This window comes from Pogona vitticeps, chromosome 2 (assembly GCF_051106095.1).
Source record: "Pogona vitticeps strain Pit_001003342236 chromosome 2, PviZW2.1, whole genome shotgun sequence".
NCBI classification, from domain to species: Eukaryota; Metazoa; Chordata; class Lepidosauria; order Squamata; family Agamidae; genus Pogona; species Pogona vitticeps.
This window is the reverse complement of record NC_135784.1, coordinates 98,299,172-98,323,205: the sequence shown is the minus strand read 5'-3', so window position 1 is coordinate 98,323,205 and position 24,034 is coordinate 98,299,172. Positions and strand designations below refer to the sequence as shown.

General features: G+C 44.0%; 1 protein-coding gene across 3 annotated transcripts in view; it reads left to right on the top strand.

The window, feature by feature from the left end:
• LOC110073452 (neuropeptide Y receptor type 6) overlaps positions 1-24,034 on the top strand; it is a 31,558-nt gene that overhangs the window by 7,122 nt on the left and 402 nt on the right. Inside the window, exons 1-3 of one of the 3 annotated variants that reach the window (XM_072990123.2) lie at positions 757-9,397; positions 12,844-12,967; positions 21,397-24,034. The exon at positions 21,397-24,034 is cut by the window's right edge and continues 402 nt beyond it. In XM_072990123.2, the coding sequence (XP_072846224.2) occupies positions 21,406-22,521 (1,116 nt within the window). In that variant the 5' untranslated portion in view covers positions 757-9,397; positions 12,844-12,967; positions 21,397-21,405 and the 3' untranslated portion in view covers positions 22,522-24,034. Of the gene's footprint in view, positions 1-756; positions 9,398-12,843; positions 12,983-21,396 lie in introns of those variants that run through there. The other 2 variants (XM_072990121.2, XM_072990124.2) reach the window with 2 other exon arrangements.

Sequence of the window (24,034 nt, the reverse complement as noted above, 5' to 3'; positions counted from 1 at the left end):
AGTCTCCCCAGTTGGCACGTTCTTCTACTAGCGCACCTCCCCGTGAGGTACACCTAGAAGATTACCTACGCGCCTCAGACTGTCCCTGACTAGACCCCCCTTGCTCTGGGCACACCTGCCAAGGCTTTGCTGGACCGCTGGACAACTGGACCAGTCGTATCCCACACGCTGGACACCAATCAATGTGACAAACCCAGACCTACTGGGATATGTCACACAGTTACACTAAGCTGCCACCAACCATTCCCTTTAAGAAGTCACACAGACCAGGGATGGATTTTTAAACAATAAAAAGAATAAGGTTTATTTTAAATACACACAGAGATAATAAAATGATTAGGTGAATAAAATAAAGTAACGTGGCTTATTCTCACTCGTACATGCATACAGTTTGGTTCACCCAGAACCCTTAACTTAAAGCACAGACCCTGAACCTATCAGTTCTGGCTAACCAACAGACACCTGAACCTATCAGGTTGGTACTCTGACACACAGAAGTACCCTGTCTGACACACAGACTCCCACAACAGCTTCTTCTTCCCAGCTGCTGCTTCGTCACAACCCAGTGTCTCTCAGCATCTCTTTCACCACACACGCATCACATATTTATACAGTACAGCCCCTCCTCCTGATGTCCCGCCTTCCACTCCCCATAGGATGGAACTTTCCCTCCAAACCCATGACAGACAGGTAACATCAGTGCTGTATGTAACAGTGTTTTCTTCAGGCTGATTATTAATCCAAAGTCTTGGCAGACCTTGCTAAAGCGATTCATAAGTTGTTGAGGTCTCCAGCAGAGTGGGCAACAATGGCTGCATCATCAGCAAAGAGGAATTCTCTCATGTATTTCAGCTGGACTTTTTTCTTCACTCTCAGTCTAGAGATATTAAAGAGCTTTCCATCTGATCTAGTCCTGAGATAGATATTTTCTGTTGCTGTTCTAAAGGTGTTGTTACTGAGTAAAGATGAAACTACATTTTAAAACTGACAAGGCAAGAAGAGAAAGCACAGGCCCCAGAAAGACCTAACCCTGAAACATTCACACCTAGCTCAAAAGTATTTACGGCCAACACAGAATAACAATATAACTCTTCTCCTTTGCCCAACCACCTTTTTGATGTAACAGATGACCCACCATTGGAATGCCTGTAGGAGGAAGCCAGCAATGATTATTGTAACATTCACAAGTGATTCACAGTTTTGAAGGCCATATATCTGGGCCCAGGAAGAAAACACATAAACATACCAATAGATAAGGGGAAATGGATACTCTTGTCCCCAGACTTCCAGGCCCATCTTGGGAACAGGTCAAGGAGAGATGGTGGCAGAATATGAATATTTACATGTAACCAATAGATTAGTGTTGTTGTTTAGTCCTTAACTCATGTCCAACTCTTCGTGACCGCATGGACCAGAGCATGCCAGGCCCTCCTGTCTTCCACTGCCTCCTGGAGTTTGGTCAAATTCATGTTGGTAGCTTCGATGACACTGTCCAACCATGTCACCCTCTGTCGTCCCCTTCTCCTCTTGCCTTCACACTTTCCCAACGTCAGGGGCTTTTCCAGGCAGTCTTCTCTTCTCATGAGATGGCCAAAGTACTGGAGCCTCAGCTTCAGGATCTGTCCTTCCAGTGAGCACTCAGGGTTGATTTCCTTCAAAATGGACAGGTTTGTTCTCTTTGCAGTCCAGGGAACTCTCAAGAGTAACGTCCAGCACCATAATTCAAAAGCATCAATTCTTCAGTGGTCAGCCTTCTTTATAGTCCAGCTCTCACTTCCATACATCGGTACTGGAAACAACATAACTTTGACTATGTGGACCTTTGTCGGTAAAGTGATGTCTCTGCTTTTTGAGATGCTGTCGAGGTTTGTCATCATTTTCCTCCCAAGAAGCAGGTGTCTTTTAATTTCATGGCTGCTGTCACCATCTGCAGTGATCATGAATCCCAAGAAAGTAAAATCTGTCACTGCTTCCATATCTTCCCCTTCTATTTGACAGGAGGTGATGGGACCAGTGGCCATGATCTTAGTTTTTTTTCATGTTGTGCTTCAGACCATTTTTTGCGCTCTCCTCTTTCACCCTCATTAAGAGGTTCTTTAATTCCTCCTCACTTTCTGCCATCAGAGTGGTATCATTTGCATAGCTGTGGATATTGATATTTTTTCCGGCAATCTTAATTCTGGTTTGGGATTCATCCAGTCCAGCTTTTTGCATGATGTATTCTGCATATAAGTTAAATAAGCAGGGAGACAATATACAGCCTTGTCATACTCCTTTCCCAAATTTGAACCAATCAGTTGTTCCATATCCAGTTCTAACTGTTGCTTCTTGTCACACAGATAGTGAGCTCTGGTCAATGGGGTCATGAAGAATCAGACATGGCTTAACAACTAAACAACAAAAGAGCTTTCCTCTTATCCTCGATGGCTGGCATCAACTCCTCGGAGTTGGCTTCAAACTAGTCTGCTGTCTTTTTGGTCTTCTTGCCAAATGTGGACAAGGCAGTGCTATAAACAATGTTCTTGAAATGTTCCCATCATTCAGGTACATTTGCATCAGCTGGGCCTGGAAGGGTTTCCTCAAGCACTTGGGCAAATTCCTCCACTTTTCTTTGATCGCAAATCTTGCTGATGTCAATACATGGTCTTCCTTCCTTTTTCGTGTGATACAATCTCTTTGTTCACAGTTTTACTCTGTTACACACCACGGAGTGATCAGTATGGCAATCAGCACTCTGATAACTGTGTGTGATCTTAATACTAGGAAGGCTAGAGCGTCTAGTGAGGATCAAATCAAACTGATGCCAATGCTTTGATCTTGGATGACTCCAAGAGACTCTGTGTTGGGCTGGATACAAGCTAACTGCAGACCAACTTTTTCGAAGCAAACCTACCTCTAATTTGCGAACTCCTCACTGCAGCCATGCTCTATCGAAATATCAAATAGTTATCAAGGACAGGTTAACTTGCAGCTAGTGACACTCACAACTGTAAAGCCCCCTTTGAGAATATTGTTTTAGTCCCTCACTGATGGATGTGAAATACTAGGTGAAGTTCTTTTTCCAAAGGCTGTTTCAGGTACAGTGGTGCCTCGCATTACGACGTTAATTCGTCCCAGCGAAATCACTGTAGAATGAAAATGTCATTATGCGAAAATAAAAAGCCCATTGAAACGCATTGAAACCCCTTCAGTGCGTTCCAATGGGCTGGAAACTCACCGTCCAGCGAAGATCTTCCATAGGGTGGCCATTTTCGGTGCCTGTGCAGCGAGGAATCCGTCCCAGAAAACAGCGGGGAGCCATTTTATTCACCCGGTGGCCATTTTGAAACCGCCGATCAGCTGTCTGAAAATCATTGTTTTGCAAAGAATCGGTTCCCGAAGCAGGGAACCGATCATCGCAAAGCGAAAAACCCCTATTCAGACCATTGTTTTGTGATCGCAATTGCAATCGCAAAAAGACTGTCGTAATGCGGTTATGTCGTAATGTGGGGCTATCGTAAAGCAGGGCACAACTGTATTCCATCTGCAGGCAGCCTTGCCTTGCCTGCTTTGTTATGTTTTGTTTTGTTGGCTTTTACTTCTGGTCAGTTGATTAGTGTTTTGTTCTTTGTTCATGCCTCACTGTTCACTACAGCCTTTCTTTATTTTTCTTATCTTAAAAGTACATTTAGATTTCAGAGACATGAGATGCTTTGTACATCTTTTATCTCAAACACTCCCATAAATGATTGGTTAAAATAAGAAGGAAATGTAAAGCTTGATGGTGAGGTGTATTTCCGTACATATTACCACCATGGTAGCAGAAACCTTGTACATTTAAGGAAACATGAGTGACGCTGAGTGGAGACTACAAGCTTGGTGACAAATCTGGAGAATGTACTGGTAGGTAAAATGAGTATCATTCAAGAACAAACTGATGAATGGCATTCATCTAAAAGTGCCAATACATTTATTTCTCTAAAAGTGCCGTGGACCTGGTGGCACTGCTAGGTTTGTCCTTCAAACTGCTCTGGCTACTCTGCTGTCTATCATTCTCTCCCTCACACCATTCATCACTGGTTAATCTGACTTTGCTTTCCCTCACCTTGGGTAAGAGCCAGCATCCTCTGAACTCAACCTGAAGAAAGAACGGCTGGATCCACAGATCTAGGGCTCTAGAATGCAGCCTCCTGTGCCTGAATCTGTGTGTGTTTATGTGGGAGATTGAAATGGCTGGGCTATCTCCCAACACAAAGCAAGGCTGAATGATAAAAAGACATAAGGCTGGCCCTCAGGCTTAATGGTTTGCTGCGGGGAAAGGCTCCTTAGAAAAAGAAGTCTGCCCAGGACTAGGCAATCTCCTTCAGAGAAAGCTTTTCCTTCTCAGGAGGCCAGCAGTCTGGATCCTGCAGCTGCCTTTCTTTCCCACCAGGCCAGATACCTGCCGCTGAGCTTTGAGTTGGGTCCAGCAGTGCAGTCATATAAATATTAATATGGGGTTTGTTTGGAGACCTTTCTCCCGCTCCTGCTTGCAGTGTATTCTGATCTCCGCTACTAGGCATGACTTTCAAGCTGCTTGGCTTTGCTTCTTGGATTCTCTGTGCTTTCTGATATAATTGGAGTGGCTTCATTCTGGATTGCTCTTGTGCTTTGCTTTTGAATTTGTTAAGATCCTGCTTGTTATGCTTCTGCTGTGCCTTCTCCCAGTTCTAAACTGTTGTGGGCCTCAGCCTGCCAAGCCCATGGCACTGAGGCCGGTCCTTCAGGGAGTAGACAGGATTCTTCATCCAGGTCAGAACTGGGGATGAAGGGGGCAGCGGTAAAACTCTGCTCTCTCTGCGTGAATATTCTACCTGGTTTTGGAAAGCCTGAACCAAGCTTTGGTCACTCTTTTACCTCGATTTACCAGATGACATCAGTGGGAAGGAAATGGATCTCCTTTCTTTCCCTTATTAGACAATCCTTTTTACTAAAAATCAGGTATTACCCAGTGAAGTTCAAGATAGTGAAATAAAGTTTATACCTTTGCTTTCAAAGCTTTAGTTGTAGACTATGTAGGAACTGACTTCCTTTATTCTTATGCTGTTTTCCCAATTTTTTTTCTTGTTTCTTATCCCTAATCTTAATATTTTTAAAATATATTTAGAATCTGGTATTTGACTGTGGTTTCGATGCCCTAGGAGAAGTCTCATCCCTCCCAAGACACACTGTATTTTCTTCCTGTGCACCACTCCAGGAGGCAAAGGAAAAAGCAGCTGATACTTACTCAGCAGTGAGTTTAACTAGCAGGAATCCTCTCCCAGCCTGAACATGCAGATTTGAGACGTTGCCTCACTCCCAGACTAGGGAGAAGAAAAAAGTGGTAATAATTTTTTTTTTAAAAAAAGGAAAGATGGTGGGATGCAGCCCACCTGGCAGGATTGTTAGAGGCATCCATTGCGTGCTGTACACTATTTGATTCTTCAGTGTATTTGAGTCTGAAGATGCATACCATGGTTGTAGAAATTACGCTAAATGTCAAAAATTAGGTTTTATTCGTTTTAAGTTTTAATTCACCATAAATTAATGATGTTTCAACTAATGTCATTCATTTGTACGGGAGTTACACTAACTTATTTCTGTATCACTTTCTCCACACCAATTCATGTTCTGAATTGCAGCTTGATTTGTGGGATTACATAACTCACACTATCCAAATTAAAAAACAACAACAAAAAGTGGATTCCCAAATGCCTGAGCGAATTAAAAGTGGATTCCAGGCACGAAATGGTTGACAACTACTGTCTGCCAGTAGGTGTATCCCTCCATCCCCTGGCCATACCTCCGTGGGCTCAACCTTTTGGCTCAAAACAGCTTTTACTACTGCTATAGCATCACTTCCTTCTGTCTTTTCTCCCACAATCTCATAGGGCTGAATTATAGTCTCTAAATCTTGGGTGCCGCTTACCGGCTTGGGACCCAATTACCTTCTCTGGAGTTCCCCAGAATCTAGGTTCTGGATAGCAGGAAAGAGAGGAGGGTGCAGGTCCAGGAAGCACTGCTTTTAGGGAAGGGTTGTACAGATGAGCAAACGAAGTCAGGCTCTACAGCTTCTCTCTGCCCATCCCTTTCCTCACTTGCCTCTGGTGTCTGACTCCTTTTGGTGCCCAGGCTAGTGTAGCCTTGTCCAAGTACTGTATATAGCTGGGGTCTCTGGGGTCTGACCCCTTTAGTAACAAGCAAACTAGGTGAGGGCAGACAGCTTCCTGTGTTCTCTGTTGCCTCCTCCAACCCATCCTCTTCTTTAGAGATAGGTAATAACCCTCTGCCTTCTCTTTCCTGCCCTTCTGTTCTCCCTGACCCTGGCTTCTTCCGCTGTTTTTCATCAGGGAACTGTCTCTTCTGCAGCTGCATCAGCCTGATCCTGAGAAAACATACTCTCCTCCTGCCTGCCTGGTACTTGTGTACTGGGGCCAGAGGGCTTGCTAGGAGTGAATGCCTGCACCCCTCATATAATGAAAGAAGTCATTAGATGCTACTCCACTAGGAATCGGGCGACTCTTTTTCACTGTTATTGTTAGCACTCCTTCCCATCAGTTGCTTTAAAAAAAGGGTTCCACATTAGCTTACAAAGATCAATAATAAGACAGTCCCTATTCCTAATAATTTGAAACAATCTCTTTCTCCTAACTGTTGACAATTTTGTATCCATTTCTCCCTCCTACAGGCACTTTACTCAGTACCATTTTTATAAAGAAAATTTATATGTTGCGAACTGCCCAGAATGGCCTTGTAGCCAGATGGGCAGTATAACATGCGTGCGTGCGTGCGTACGTACATACATACATACTGTAACGTTCAGCCCTGCCCTCACCAGTCCGTCACAGCTGGGCAGTGGAACAGCAGCCAATGAGGGGACGGAAGGTGGTGCTAAAGGGGAGGAGCTGGGACATAAAGGTGTGTGTATGGTTTTTGAGAGATCAGTTTTGAGAGATTGATTGAGTGAGAGAGTGAGTGAGATCTGGAGAGATCTGGTGTGAGAGAGAAAGAGGCCTGCGTGCCTGAGTGTCAGTGAGGGAATGTCTATGTGGTTGATTTAAAATAAAAAAGTGATTTACAAAGTGATTATCTTTCTGTGATTCTCATATTTTATTTTATTTTTTGTAATCAATAAACCAAGTTTTATTTTTGAAAGAAACCCTTGTCCTTTTTATTTAATGGAAAGGTTGGTGGCAGCAAGAGTGTTTAGTGGTGTGGTGGGCATTCTGAGAGGCCTGAGTAGGAGGTGACCTCAGAGTGGCTCAGCCACGTTACACATACATACAGTGGTGCCTCGCTAGACAGTTACCCCACATGACAGTTTTTTTGCTAGACATTGACTTTTTGCGATCGCTATAGTGATCCGCAAAACAGTGATTCCTATGGGGGAATTTCGCTGGACAATGTTTGGTCCCTGCTTCGCGAACCAAGTTTCGCTAGACAACGATTTTGACAGCTCTCTCCGCGCTTGCAAAACGGGTGTTTTCGGGACCTAAGCTTCTCAAGACAGCTATTTAAACAGTGATCGGCGGTTCGTAAAGCGGCTTTCCTATGGTTGATCTTCGCTAGACAACGACAATTCTTCCCCATTGGAATGCATTAAACAGGTTTCAACGCATTCCAATAGGGAAATGCTTTTCACTGGACAATGATTTAGCTAAACAGCAATTTCAGTGGAACGGATTATCATTGTCTAGCGAGGCACCACTGGACAAATGAATGCATTCAGGAGCCAAAGGGAAGTAGAACCATACCTGGGCAGGGCGGGAGGGGATGAGCACCTTGTGGCCAATTCCTACCATTAGGCAAAGTGAGACAACTGTTTTCAGCTGCAGGTGCTAGAGGGCAGGAGTTGCAGCTTTCTGGCTGTTCTTCTGACTGAACCCCCCAGTGCTCCTTTCTGCTGAAAGACAAAATCATGGCACTGCTCTCTATACTGTAGGGTTCCCAGAGGTGATGGGTTAGTGGCAGTGGGAACAGAATGCTAGACTGGATAGGCCTTTAGTCTGATCCATCAGGGCTTATTACCTTTTGATAAATATTTTAAGCAGATGAATAAACATGTTTATATAATTCTTCAATACACTTAGTATATAACCTACAGTATGTATAATACCTGAACATGGCACAATTAGTTGTACAAAACTACAGTTTGAACTGACAAGAGCAGCTAGTGGCACGGAGCTGCAAACTGGAAGTTTTGTTGAGATCTCAGCTTTGCCATGATTTCGAACTATCTTTTGGTTTCCACCTTCTGCAGTACTGAAATGATGCCATTTGCCTGCCTTACATGCTTTTGTAAACATTATGGAGAGAATGACCCAAATCCTCTTGACAGGTTATACTGGCATAATGAAAATGGCTTAATTTTTGGAAGCATATTGTCCTAAGTTCAGAAATCACCTTAGACAATACAGTATCTATGTGCCACTGATAATATGTATAGTGAGTTCTCAACATGTGGCAATCTGCCTCCAAAAATTACGCTATTTGCATAGCTAGGCAAGAAGATTTTGGCCAATATCTTGGAGGGATTAGGTGGGGGAAGGCCCTGTCTGTTGCAGCCAAAACAAGTCACATAGCACCTTAAAGATTAACCAGTTTTATTTGGCCTAAGCTTTTGTGGACTGTAGCTTTCATCAAGCTTGAGCAAACAGAAAGTCTTACATATCTTTCATAATGAATTCTGGTGCCTGTTGTTCTAGAAATGCTGCAAACACTAGATATAGTGTGCCACATTGTGTGCAAAACAGTTGAAAAACAATCCCAGCTGACCTGAACATCTTATTCAGAAATACAAAAGATCTGCAATGGAAAAATAACCATAGTTTCAATGGTGCACCAACACTGTCTCAAAAAGGAACAAAAACAAAAGCAATCTATATTTCCTATATTTTCATACTGCAAAATTCTAAGCAATAAGCCATTTGTAAATATTTATAAGTGTGAAATCCAGCATGGATTTTCTTTTAAAGTAAATAAATACACTGTGGAACAGATAACTGCAAATCATGTTGGAAGATAATGCCTGGAAAACATTCATAAAAAGGGCTGTCCCCATGACTACAGGTCTCTCCTCCTAGCTGCCTCCTCACTGTTGGTTCCCACCCCCCTGTCCTCTCAGGCTCTTGGAGCTTGCCTTATTTCTTGGTCTCTCAGCAGTGATTCTTCACTGTGATGGTTTCAGTTGCCAGTGGAAAGTCTTTGCTCAGCCAGTTTGCTTCAGGAAATCAAGAACTGAAGAGGCTTCTAGCTTTGGATACCAGAGCCAATGTGCCCCTGAAACCTTTGGACACGAAGCAGATTGTTGTTGATTTTGTCAATATTTAGTACTGTATAAGAAGGAAAAGAACACCAGTCAAAGAAAGGGGAAGGAAATCTTATTTGAAATTTCCACAAGGTAAGGAATCAGAGCCTCTATAAATAATTTTTTCCTTTATTTTTCTCTTGTGGACAATGGTCTGAAAACAGTCATTCTGTGCATGGTATTTTCCTCCAACAGTAATTCTGTATACTCTGTAGATGTTACCTTACTATGGAGTGAAGAAGGGTGTCAATGAATGGGAAAAAAAGCCCCATACACGGATTGGACACTAGTTGCCATAGTTTGCATCCCAGTTATTGATCCCAGTTATAAAGGTGCATTGCCGTTTCTTCATATGTCTAGAATTGTAGATTTAATGTTCCATTGTATGAAAGTGTGTTATTCCTTTTGGTAGAAAGTGTCATTTAATCCTAAATATCTGTGAAATCCACGTTAGAAGACAATTGTGCCAGGAGAGTGAAAAATAATTTGTTATCTACAGTTTATACTCAACTGTATTCATGTTTTTAGCACTGATTTTTTTTAAAAATGCCTCAGCAGCTACTTGAATGAAACTGTGCAGTCTTTTGTCCTATAAGATGACTGTCCATGTGAAAGAATGAAAATTTTCTTATTAATGGTAGATTATTTTTTATAGCAGTCATACAGCATGACATGGAACACTTCTAAAACCAAACACAGCTAACTGACAGAAAAATAAGTTATTGTTCATAGATGGGGCACAGGATAGTACAATGCCACAATAAGTTTCCGTAAATCCAGTTCTCTCTCTCTCTCTCTCTCTCTCTCTCTCTCTCTCTCACTCACACACACACACACACACACACACACACACACACACACACACACACACACACACACACACACACACACACACACACACACACACAAGGATGATAGTATTGCTTGTATAATAAAGTTCATAGGCTTTCATTTAAAAATGCAATTTGGAGAGAAGGATTATACCTCCTGCCTTAATGAATGAAATTATGAAAAAGCTTCTCTCTGCATAGATGAGTTTCATTGCACATTCCGAGTACAGTTCTGCTTCTTGCATTTCAGTAGTCATATTCTTAGCAAAGTCTGTATCACTCTTTTGTGAAGTTAAATGAGGAATTCTGCAGCTCTAGGATGGCATTTTTAAGAAACTGCTCATTTCAGAGAAATCTCAGTGGCATACTACTCCAACATTACTATAAAGTAAATGGGTTCAATACCAAAAGAAGCTCCTGACCACTGATAGATATATATAATCAGTTTCTAGCCGTGCATGTAAACAGATATGGATTTTTTTATTTTTAAGATTTTCCATTAAATATGAGTAAAAAAAATATAGAGTAAGCAAATTCCACATACAGAAGGAGAACAGCTAAAACTGTTTTTAAAATATATGAAAGTTGTAAGATAAAGAAAATTAAAGCTAGCCACTCTTTTATTGCAAACCAAAGCCTACATGGATTCGCTGTTATGTGAATAAGGGCTTAATTTGTTATTGAAAAAAAACTTTCTATTTTCATTTTGTGATAGATGTGCCACATTTTGCAAGTAATCACACTTTCACCCTCCATGGAAAACACTGTCTAGTTGCCTATGTGAACTGTTTTGCATGCCGTAAATTTGGATGTGCTTGAAGGCGCACAGACTCATTTGAAAAGCAATGGATGCAACTCCAGGTTTAACACCTGGCCAGTGATAAGTTTGTTTGTAGTAGAACAGCTGCATCTCTGTGTGTGCACAGTGAAGAGGGGGTGTCACTGATTCCCCTGGTATTAACGCTTTCCCCAACCCTATGAAAAATATCTTCCAAAGGCTGGAAGTCTAAGGCCCTCCGGAGTAGCGCTTTACACAGGAGATTGCAGTGGAAAGAGTGTGCCCTGGAAAAAAATAATATTTTCAAATTATACAACTACCTAAACTATTATAATTCCAACAGCATCAAGAATAAAGAGGGATTTTCTGACAAATCAGCATATGCATATGTGTTTTCATCAAAACAAGGTTTCGAACAGAGATTCTGTAAGAGACATAATTTTTTCCCTATCTTGTTTAGAAGAATTTGATAAGGGAAGAGTTGTTCCCTACCTCCGTAGACTTCCCATTCCAGATTGCCCCCATACTAAAGTGTTCTCCCACCAAGCTTTAAAGAAAAACAGCCTATGATCTGAAACAAACGTTAGAGATAACCTGTGATTAGAAGAGGGAAATGCTTAACTTTATGAGCATCACAGCTTCTCTCTTCTCTGGAATTATGCAAATCAGCTCATTTTGTTTAATGACTAGTCTTCAGGACTTGGGCGCAAGATTCACTTCAAGTCTAAGACTTCAGAAATACAAAAGAATTGCCTCAGTCGCCTATCTGTAACATTAACATGCTTTCAGCTTTAATTATAGCCCATAAAGGTAAAGGTTCCCTTTGATAATTAAGTCCAGTCATATCTGACTCTAGGGGTCGGTGCTCATCCCTGTTTGCAAGCTAAAGAGCCGGAAATTGTCTATAGACATTCCATGGTCACATGGCTAGCATGACAAGACACAGAACGCTGTCACCTTCCCACCGAGGTGGTACCTATTTATCTACTCGCATTTTACATGCTTTCGAACTGCTAGGTTGGCGGGAGTTGGGACAAGCGACGGGAGCTCACTCCGTTGTGCAGATTCGAACTGCCAACCTTTCAATCGACAGCCCAGTGGCTCAGCAATTTAACCTGCAGCACCACCCATGCCCCAAGCAAGCAATTATAGGCTACATCTAATGTCTATTCTAGCTTGTGTAGTAGACTCTATACTAGTGTCCCTTAAACTTTTTGGTGTCATGACCCCTTTTTCGCTTTTGGAGCAACCTTCATGTCTCCCCACCTCTTCTTTAAAATCCCCCAAAACAATTAAAAAAAAAACTAATGCAAAGTTTAAAGTTAAAAATAAAGATGGGACATTGGTGTTCGCCTCCTGGGGGAGACGAATGTGAATATCACCTCCATAGGTGGTTGGGCCTTTTGACCCCCCACCTAAACCAGCCAGTCCACAGCCGTTGTCATTCACATCGTGCCAATTGCAGAGGTAGCCTGGCCAGTGCTTCCCCACCTCCTTGCACTGCTGAGCACTCTGGCAAGGAAGCAGGATGACAAGTCTCCCCATTCAGCTACTGAGTGATCAGCAACACAAGGAGGCACAGAACTGCTGGCCAGGCTACTTCCGCAATTGGCACGGCACAAACAATGATGGCCGTGTGTGCTGCGCCACAGGCAGTAAGTGAATCAGCTGGTTCTTGGGGGGGGGAGTCAAAAGGGCCTGGCCACCTGGGGTGGTGATATTCATATCCGTCTCCCCAAGGAGACATATACTGTACAAATATCCTATCTCTGGTCAAACACTAGGGATGGTGGGGGTTTTTAATGAAATAAAAAAAACAAATATTTTTTTCTTGACAAATCCCAAACTCTACTAATAATATCATTGAATTTTATTAATATGATTTTTTTTAAAAAAAAAATCCTTAAATCTTACTCTCATTTCCTTCTCAGGAAAATTCAAAAGACCAATGGTCTATACATGCCTTAGAAGTTGAAAGAGAAAGAGAGGGGGGAAAATCTAAGTGACAACCATGACGTCATTCATAGTTCTTCGTTCCTTCCTTGTTTTGATCAAGTAAGTTTCCAGAAGGTATGTATTATGAACCTGAAAAACAGCGTGGTATTCCAAAACCAGAAGATCTAGAACCTCGCATGCATTAGAATCATAAGGCCCAAAAACAGTTCATGCATGTTCACTGCTCATTGTCCCTAGCATTGAATGATCACTTAATGTTTGGATCAGTCATGAAGTTCATCACCATCATCATCACGACAGGCTATATTTTCAAATGTTTATATTACTCAATGTCCACCCAGTCACAATGTTCTTCAGTGGAATTTGGTCATGGTCGTTTCTTCAGCTGTAGATCATTTAGTAGTGAGTAATTTCAAACTGTAGACTGCCTCCACAAGACTTCTTATAGAAACACATGGGACTACCAGTAAGTATGCGAACCAGCCAAGGCCTTGTAAGAGTGTCAGCTGAAGGAAACAAATTGTCACGATCTCACTGGTCCTCTCTAAAGAAGCTGATCAAATGGAGCTCCAATGTGGAGGTAAGACCTCACATAGCTCCCCGTGAACTGAGCTGGGTTTTGAGCACATACTCTCACAAGTAGTGTACATTCATATGAATTTTGCTACAATACTAGAGTAGGCTTTTTTATCTTTTAGTTTCCATAAGATCTGTTTTCGCATGGACTTAGCAGGAGCGATGCCTCATACCTGAGTAAGGTATGGCCATTTTTTGCATGTTGAAACATAACCTGTTTTTCAGCAGTGATACCTTGAATGTGTCTTGTGAACATGCTAGCAAATGCATGGCATCCTGTTACTCATAGATACAAACTCTGTTTAATTTTCCAAGTTTCCTTGGTGTGGAAACCACGAGAGACACATATTCTGCTCCACCTCGTCCAACTTCTGCATGACAGAGGAGATCCATAAGGTCAAGGATAACCACATTTTGTTGGGCATGGTTATACAGTTCCACACAATCAGGAAACTGATCCTATGTGGGTTCTTGGTTACAGGGATCTCTCTAACCACGTTCCGCCAAATATGTCTACAGTGACTTTGCATTCTAGATCCTCTTCAGCAGCCCAGGAGACCTGGGGAGAGCAGGGATAAAGTTTGTGTCACCCCACCCCACCCTCCACGCTTGCAAAGTGTGCACATATGAATAGAACTGTGACGGCCTTCCTCAAGACTCACAAAGGGAGGTCATCACGTCACTCCAAAACCCTTTACTCTACTGCCACCAACCATTCCTTAATAAATAAATCATACAGCAGGCTAGTATAACTTTGAAAAATAAAAACTTGGTTTATTGATTACAAAAAGAAAGGAATGGTAAATCACTGTTAAAGGAATAATCAATCAATCCCTGTTTCTCAGGCACTAGCTATCACAGACTCTCTCTCACTGACTCTAATCTCTTTAACCCGCAACTCAGACACTCATCTCTCATCTGTCTGCTATCTCCTATCTGAACCCACTCACACCTCACACACACCTTATATATCACAGCTCCTCCCGCCTCTGCACCACCCTCCGCCCTCTCATTGGCTGAGATTTTCCCTCCCAGCTGTGACGGACAGGTAATGCTATGGCTGACCGTAACAAGAACATATATCTGTGAGTAACAGGATGTGTTACAAATGTGAGAATGAACAAAATCTGCATATCAAAAATTGTGGTATCCTTGCCTCACCTCTTGTGGCTCTTTTGGGAGCACTGCGCTATTATAGCTGAAAAAATCAGGGTTATGTCAGAAATCCAACAGGGCCACATTTTATAACGTTATCTTATTTTTTGCTTATCTTTTACATATCGATGAAGATAGCAACTCTAAGGTCAACATTACTGATCTGCAGCCTTGCCTAATTGTGTTTACCGACACATGCAAAAACAAAACAAAACTGTGCAGATAAAGCCAACAGTTAGTTTTGTGGCACTCTAAAGAATTAGGTGCTCCCAGACCGTCAAAAGGCTTTGTGCAGCTGTTCCATCTTTCTGGTGACATCTGAAGCCTTGTGATTTTTTTAATGAAGTAGAACAACTGCAGAGTCAAAAATTCATCTCGAAATACCTTAAGTGGAATCTAGTCTGTGAATGCTTAAACAACAGGGGTGGGGTAGAAATAAACAAGAATGATGGTCAGTTTAATTAGCATCTTCTCTTTAATCTGTACATCTTGGTTCCTTCTTCATCTTGGCTTTGACTTATAACAGCAGGTTGTCTATTGTGCCAGGCAAAGACTGATTGATCCCGACTTACTATTCTGTGTCACTTCATCAATGGACCACTGTGAATCTTGGCTGTTCAAAGGAAAATGTATTTGGGAGAATTTTATCAAGCTGTTTTCTTCTATAGGTTTTCCTGCTACCAGCTGGCAGTGCAAAGACATGTGCTGAAGGGTTCTACTTTAAATCTCAAACAATGGTCTCTAACCTGGAGCCAGATTCATTCTCATGGAAAGCAACTAAAATCCATGGAGATTTAGAAACCCGTTTTTAGGCTGTTTTCCAAGATGTTAGGAAGGCAAAGGCAAACATAAGGAGGCCATCCTGGGAAGTAGCACTCAGACTCGTTGTTATTTTTATTAACAATTAATGAAGAATGCAGTAAGAAGATAACATGAAGAATTGGCAGGTTAGACGATAACCGCTGTAGTGAAGCAATGTTTTAATGTGATTTTGGAGAGAAGGTGTTAAGGCCAGAGGGGTTAAAATCTCTTTCCCTCCCCTCCCCCGTAAGATGAGGTGGAAGATTTCAGATACATTTCAGGAGGCTGTAGATGGAACTCACACTTTATTTGACAACTGTACAGTTTTTCACACTACCTTCAGGCATCTCTGCAGCCCATCCTGGATGGCACATGGGAGAATATTGTGATGTAACACCCTGCCAGTGTCATTCATGAGGTGCAGAGTTCCTCAAACCTCTGGAAATAGTCCAAAGCTTTTCAGTGTATTTAAGGATAACAAGATTTTTTTAAAAAGATTAAAACCTTTCCACTACAGTCATTACGTGAGATAAGGACCAAGTCTGCCCCAACCCAGAATTTCCTCCATGAGCATCAAGGAATGTTTTACCATTGCCAACCCCAGTGATTTTCCATGGCCAAAGAAAGATTTGTTGCTCTTGGGGGGGGGGGAGAGATGCTGTTTCTTCTTTGTGGTCTCTGTGAATGCACACTAATGGGTTAACTTGCGCCTTCGCAGAGTGAGCTCGGAACCTTCTAGAGCTCAGGCTCATGGTGCCGGGACCTCCCCCACACTGCCTATAACCCCGCCCTGGCACCGAGTACCACAGTTCCGTTTCTGCTGCCGCTGTTGCAGCATCCTGGAGCCTTCGCATAGCGTTTTTTTCTTCCCTCTTCCTTCTTCTACTGATCAACCTCCTGGTTTTTACAACTTCGGACTGTTGACGATTCTTGGGTTTCATGAGGTCCTACCACTCGGCCTCCACAACGGGATTACGTTTCACCCGGACCTTCAGTCTATGCACCTTACTGCCTGGAGGCAACTCCCACAGTAGCAGATGTCCTTGGTCATGCATGACACTGTTCCACAACCCACCCGTATTCTTGTAAGTGGAAAACTTTCTCGACATTTGCCACTACACATGGCTTACCAACGATACCTACCTCACTGGATGCAGTACTGCAATTCCTTCTGCTTCTTTTCCGACGTGGCCAGTCCCACTCTACCTTCAGGGTGTACATGGCTGCAATAGTGGCTCACCAGCCATCTTCTTCAGAGGCAGCAAGTTTTTTTCAACATCCAACACGCAACCATTTTCTGCATGGGTTGAAAAATTTGCGCCCCACCTTACAAGGTGCCCACTCCTCAATGGTCCCTCCAGTTGGTCCTTAATAAACTCCCTTTGAACCTCTGGCCTCTGCTATCACTGAAAACTGTGTTCCTTCTCGCTGTAACATCGGCAAGGCGGGCCAGTGAACTTGCCGCCCTGCGAGTTGACGCACCCTTCCTCCAATTTCACCCAGACAAGCTGACCCTGTTCCCCGACCTTTCTTTCCTTCCTAAGGTGGCCTCATGTTTTCACCTGAATCAGCCGATACGAGTATTCCCGACATTCTTTCTGTCCCCCACCTCTAGTCTGGAGCGGGCTCTCCACTCTCTAGACATTAAGAGAGCCCTTGTGTATTATGTCTCTTGCTCTTATGCCTTCCGTTCATCCCAGTGTTTGTTTGTCTCATTCCATGGAGAGTCAAGGGGATCTCCAGTCACTCCACAGACAATTCCTTGGTGGAGAGTCTCCACAATCTGCCTGGCTTATGAATTAGCCAAGACTCCTCTACCAAATACTGTATGAGCTCATTCCACCAGGGATGTGCCTTCCTCTACGGCCTTCCTCAAAGGAGTGGACTTGACAGACATCTGTAAAGCCGCCACGTGGGCCACGCCATCCACATTTGCAGCTCACTATCACTTGGACATCCAAGCTAAAGCCGAGGCTGCTGTCGGCCGTTATGTACTGGCATCTGTTCTGTCGTGACGTCCCTCCACCTGGTAGGTAAGCTTGCTAAACACCCATTAGTGTGCATTCACAGAGACCACGAAGAAGAAAAAATGGTTACTTACCTATAACTTTGGTTCTTCAAGTGATCATCTGTGAATTCACACTTCCCGCCCGTCCTCCCTGCTGGCCGTCACGTGTGCCTCTCGGCATGCTGCGCAGCGGCGGACAGTTCTAGGGAACTGAGGCACTCGGTGCTGGGGCAGAGTTATAGGCAGCGTAGGGCAGATCCCGGCACCATGTGCCTGAGCTGTAGAAGGTTCCACAATCACTCTGCGCAGGCACAAGTTAACCCATTAGTGTGAATTCACAGATGACCACTCAAAGAGCCAAAGTTACAGGTAAGTAACCATTTTTTTCCTGGGTATAATCCAAGGGTAAAAATTTGGCCTCAGGCCCACTAAAGTGGTCTGCCCTGGAACAGAATATGGATTTTGCTCTTAAAAATGGAAGAACAGCCTGGACCCTAAACCTGCCTACCAAAAAGTAAATTGCATTGATAATTTATTTATTTATTTATTTATTTTATTTATATCCCGCCTATCTAGTCGCAAAGGACTACTCTAGGCGGCTTACAACAGGGAAGAATACAATAAAAATAGAACAACAAATTAGAAAACAGATAAAAGTAAAAAACAATAAAAGATAAGAAAATCAGAAGTAATCTGGTGAGAAGGCCTGCCGAAACATCCAGGTCTTTAGTAGATTCTTAAAAGTGCCCAGCGAGGGAGCTCCGCGAATACCAGGAGGTAAATTATTCCACAGGCGAGGAGCGACCGCCGAGAAGGCCCTATTTCTTGTTTTCTCTTTCCGGGCCTCCCTCGGCGTTAGGCTCCTCAGCCTCACCTCCTGGCTCGCCCGTGTGACCCGGGTAGAACTTGGTGGGAGAAGGCGTTCCGCCAGATATCGAGGCCCTAAACCGTTTAGGGCTTTATACGTAAGCATTAGCACTTTGAAGTCAATGCGGAACTTGATGGGCAGCCAATGCAATGCGGCCAGAGTGGGCGAAATATGTTGGAATTTTTTCACTCCACTGAGTAATCTGGCCGCCGCATTCTGCACCACCTGTAATTTCCGCAGCAACCTCAAAGGAAGCCCCACGTAGAGCGCATTACAGTGGTCTAATCTCGAGATTACGAGCGCGTGTACTAAGGTGGTGAGCGCCCCCACCTCCAGGTAGGGCCGCAGCTGGGCTATCCGCCTGAGATGAAAAAAGGCGGTGCGGACCACCGACGCCACCTGTGACTCCATGGAGAGCACCGGGTCCAGATGGATCCCCAAGCTGCATACCCCATCCTTTGCAGGGAGGGTCACCCCCCCAAAAGAGAGGGAGTTTCCCAAATCCCGGACTGTGGGGGGGCCCACCCTCAGTACTTCCGTCTTGTCCGGGTTCAGCCTAAGTCCGTTCTCCTGCATCCATTCCAGTATAGTCTCCAGGCAGCGCTGGAGGCACAGGACGGCTTCTCCTGCGGTTGGCAAAAAGGAGATGTAGAGCTGCGTGTCGTCCGCATACTGGTGACACGAAGCCCCACACCTCCTGATGACCCCACCCAGCGGCCTCATATAGATGTTAAATAGCATTGGGGAGATAATCGACCCCTGTGGAACCCCACAATTGAGGCTCCACGGGGCCGAGACTCTCTCCCCAAGCTGAACTCTCTGGGGACGGTCCTCCAAGAAGGAGCGGAACCAGGACAATGCCAGGCCACCTATTCCCAGCTCGGAGAGCCTCCCCAGGAGGATACCGTGGTCAATGGTATCAAAGGCCGCTGAGATGTCGAGGAGGACCAGCAGGGACACTTTGACCCTATCGGCCTCCCTCAGTAGGTCATCATACAGGGCGACCAAAGCCGTTTCTGTGCCATGGCGGGGCCTGAAGCCCGACTGGAATGGGTCCAGGGCATCTGTTTCTTCCAGGAGCGCCTGAAGCTGGTCGGCCACCACCCTCTCGACTACCTTGCTAAGGAAGGAAACATTGGCGACGGGCCTGTAATTGCCAATTTCGTCCGCCGCCAAACTAGGTTTCTTCCTGATGGGCCTAATGAGTGTGTCCTTCAGGGCAGATGGAAATCTGCCCTCAAGGAGAGACCCATTTATAATAGCCGTGGCCCACTCCGTTGTTAACGGCCTGGCTGCCTTGATTAGCCAGGCCGGGCAAGGGTCCAAAGAGGAGGTGGTGGCACGACAGCGGTCAAGCGCCCTGGAGACAGTGTCAGGCGTAACAGGCTGAAAGGTGTCCAAGATCACCGGGCAAGACGGAGCGCTGGACATCTCAGCTCGACTCACTGTACTCAAAAAAGGAGAGAGGTCCCGGCGGATGGCCTCCACTTTTGATTTAAAAAATGCTGCAAATTGGTCCGGCGAGAAACTAGGGGGAGGCCCATCGCCCGGACCAACTCCGGAGAGGTCGCGTACTATACGGAATAACTCCGCCTGCTGGTTGGACGCCTCGCTTATCCGGTTAGCGAGGTATGATCTAGTAGCAGCCTTTACCTTAGCTAGATAAAGGTTAGTAGCGACCCTGACAGCTATCTTATTAAAATCCGTCGGGGCCCTTCTCCATCTGCGCTCTAGCCGTCTCCTGACCCGCTTCCTCGCCCGGAGGTCCCGGTTAAACCAGGGAGCCGGGCGATCTCTGCGGCGGAGAGGGCGTTTAGGTGCGATCATGTCAGCAGCCCTAGTCGCAGCGGCAAACCAGCCATCTACCAGAGCCTCGACAGGAGCGCCAGCCAGGTCAGCCGTCACACCTCTCATGGCATCCTGGAATCCAACAGGATCCAGTAGCCTTCGAGGGCGGACCATAACAATAGATCCCTGCTCCCTGCGGGGGGGGAGAGCCATTTTAATGGTACACTTTATTAGGTGGTGATCCGACCATGACAAGGGTACCGACTCAAGGTCAGTCACCATCGGACCACTCTCACTCCCATTGGTAGAAAAAACCAGGTCAAGTGTATGACCCCCCACGTGAGTGGGGCCGTTGACATGTTGGGACATGTTCAAGAAGGCCATGGTCTCCAAGAACTCAAGAGCTGGACCAGAGGTCTCCGCCCCCGCATGCACGTTGAAATCCCCCAGCACCAAAAGGTTCGGGGAACCCAACAGTGCCGCGGAGACGAAGTCCACCAGCTCCAGTAGGGAGGTGGCTGGGTCGCGGGGAGCACGGTAGCCCAGCAAGATCCCAATACCATCCCTGGCCCCGATAGACACGTGGAGGGCCTCCAGACCCGGCTTTATCACCGAGGAGCGCCTAGTGACCTCCAAGCTGGACTTATGGACAATGGCTACTCCCCCCCCCGACCCTCCAGTCTACCCTGGTGTTGGACAGCATAACCGGGCGGACAGATGAGAGCTAGATAATATCATTTTTACTTTTGGCAAACATGTTTAGAACTGAACTGTTGGAACACAATTCAGCAGTTCCAGCGCTTGCTGCGAGGCTTCAAAATGCACAAGAGTTTGGCTTGGTAATCCCTTTAGCAGCATGAATACATCCATGTCTGCTTAGTGGTTGCTCTCCTCTGCACAGGAAGACTGTTCCGTATCTGTATTGGAGCTCCACAGAGCTCCAATACAGTGACAGAAAGATGGCTGTTATTGTTTTAAGTGAATGGCCAGGCCTCTGTGGAAGGGTAATTGTGCAAGGATTTCCTTCCACTCACTAGGTTCTCTTTCCCGTTGCCACACACACACTGGCATCAAAATCAAGTGTCACATGAAGGACAGTCTGCTGGAGGGAGGAAACTGCTGCACAATTGCCCTTGAACATACGAGTTTTCTTAAAAGAATTATACCCAATGGGTTCAAAGACATTTTGAATGGAATTCATGTTTCTTCTTCCAGTGAATCATACTAAATGGAAGAATTACCATAGATCTGTCTCTAAGAAACAATTTCCAACAGCCTATGCAGAATATAAAAATGGAGGGCTTTCAGTCTTAACTGTACCTGTGATTTCAGGGATGATTTATGATGGAGGAAACCACTGAAGAACCCAGCATGGATTCATCTGTTGCAAACAGCAGTAACTCACTCTTTTCGCATTTTGAGTCCTGCCAGCCATCTCCTCCTGCCGTCTTCTTGCTCGTTACAGCTTATGCTGTAGTCACCTTGGTAGGGCTACTTGGCAACCTTTGTTTGATCGTTATCATCAGGAAACAGAAGGAAAGCCAAAACGTCACCAACATTCTGATTGCCAATCTCTCTGTTTCTGATATCTTCATTTGTATCATGTGCATTCCTTTCAACGCTGCCTACACTCTGATGGATTACTGGGTGTTTGGAGAAGCCATGTGTAAAATAAGTGATTTTGTACAAAGTATATCTGTTACTGTCTCTGTTTTCTCACTTGTACTCATTGCAGTTGAGAGATACCAGCTCATAGTGAACCCGCGTGGGTGGAAGCCAACTGTTTCACATGCATTCTGGGCCATTATCTTTATCTGGGTTTTTGCTCTAATAATATCAACTCCTTTCTTTATATTCCACCAAGTGACAGATGAACCCCTTAGAAACCTTTCTTCTCACAGTGGCGTCTACATGAACAAAGTTCTCTGCATTGAAGTGTGGCCATCCCTTGAAGAACGGCTTGGCTATACCACCACCATGTTTTTTTTCCAGTACTTCTTCCCACTCGGGTTCATTTTTATCTGTTATCTAAAGATATTTGTCTGTTTGCAAAAAAGGCATGGTAAAATAGACAAGGTAAGGGAAAATGAGAGCAGGCTAAACGAGAGTAAAAGAATTAATATTATGTTGATTTCTGTTGTCGTGACCTTTGGAGCATGTTGGTTACCTCTGAACATATTTAACATTATGTTTGACTGGAACTATGAAGCCCTGATGAGCTGCCATCATAATGTGGTTTTCACATTGTGCCATTTAGTGGCCATGATTTCAACCTGTGTGAACCCGTTCTTCTATGGCTTTCTCAACAAGAATTTTCAAAAGGATTTGGTCGTTCTGCTCCACAACTTCAGATGCTTTGAATCTCGAGAGTTATATGAGAACATTGCCCTTTCAACGGTTAACACAGATGTGTCAAAGGGATCTTTGAGACTGAACAATATGCCCACAAGTATCTGAAACAGGCAGCCTCTCAACCATTTACTTACCTTTGTACTGAATTATTGTCCTGCCAGATGTTCTTGTATCATATTGTGCTGTTCTTGCTCTTTTTACCAGTGATGTAAAAGAGTCTTCTACATGTTTACAGAACCATGTGTGAGATTTCACCATATGTGAGACCTAAAATAGCCTCCAAATGAATGAAATTTATGTCATCAATAAAATATGTTAAATCTAGCAGTTTGATCTCCATGGCAGGATTTTCGTACACCTCATAGTGTGGTTTCAGAGAAAATTGAACTTGGGGATGAGGACAGCATCTGGGGGGAAAGATGGCCACATTTCTTAGAAGATGATGCAACTTTATCTGTGTGGGCCAGGCTGTCATAGGGACATTTGTGAGTTTTATCCCATCTTTCACCCGCTGGGAAAAAAAAACTGTGTCTCCATCTTAAAATACTTAAGCTACAGACTTTTCACTTCTCCTCTTTTGAGAATACAAAAAAATTGCTTGCCTATCTAAAATTCCTTATATAAAAGGCTACATCATACAAGACAATGGGCTGCTTTTTCTTTTTCTTCACAAAGTGTTTTATTCATTAGCAGCTTCTTAGAGGAAACATTTGACTTTATGCTGCCACATTCTTTGTCTAACAGAAATAATCTCTGTTTTGCTAATGAGACAAGATAACTCTTAACTCAGGTCAATAATAAAAGGCACAACAGTTTTGTCACATCCCGTTAGCTTGTTAGGCAGTAAATGTCATGTAGGTGGATATGACTGTATAATATTTTCAGCTTGGCTCCATACTGTGTCACTCATAGAATTACTGCAGATGATGTTTCATAGTGTGAGTGAATTCAGAAGTTAAAGTTACAAACCTCTTTACCTGAGATGAAATTCCATTGAATTCAGTGGGACTTCTTTCTGAAAAACTACTATTCTCTTAGAAAGCTGGGAAGTTGAAGCATCAGGGCCAAGGTAAACATGATTCTAATAGGAACAGTACTGAAAAGAAAATAGGACTTGGTTTTAACTAGAGAATTCACCAAGAGAAGATCAAGGGCCAGTGAAGCAATCATTGTGCGTTTTTATAGCCTACAAATCAGATTTTTCAACTGAACATTCATTTCCCCACTTGAACATGCACTCTGCTATTAGGGCAGCCATTGCTAATTTGATTTTTCTTCTTTGTAGGGGCATACAATGGATTCCTACTACAACGGCAAATTCAATTTCTGAAAGATAAGAGGCACAGACAAAGCAGCTGAGTATTCTTAAAAATTGAATCAAGGAGTCCAAAATATTTCTAATATGGTTTTACACAGCACTTTGCCCTTGGTTCACTAGACATTCAGAATATCACAGAGTCTGGTGCCCTCAGTTTACAGTTCCTGGTACATTCTGAAATGATGCTAACGCAGCTGGTGCCCACTAATTTTATGTCTCAGTAGGCCTAACAGCTACAAATCCCATTTTCCCTCTCAGATCTCTGCCATAACATGCCAGGCTTTCACTGAACTGTGTCAA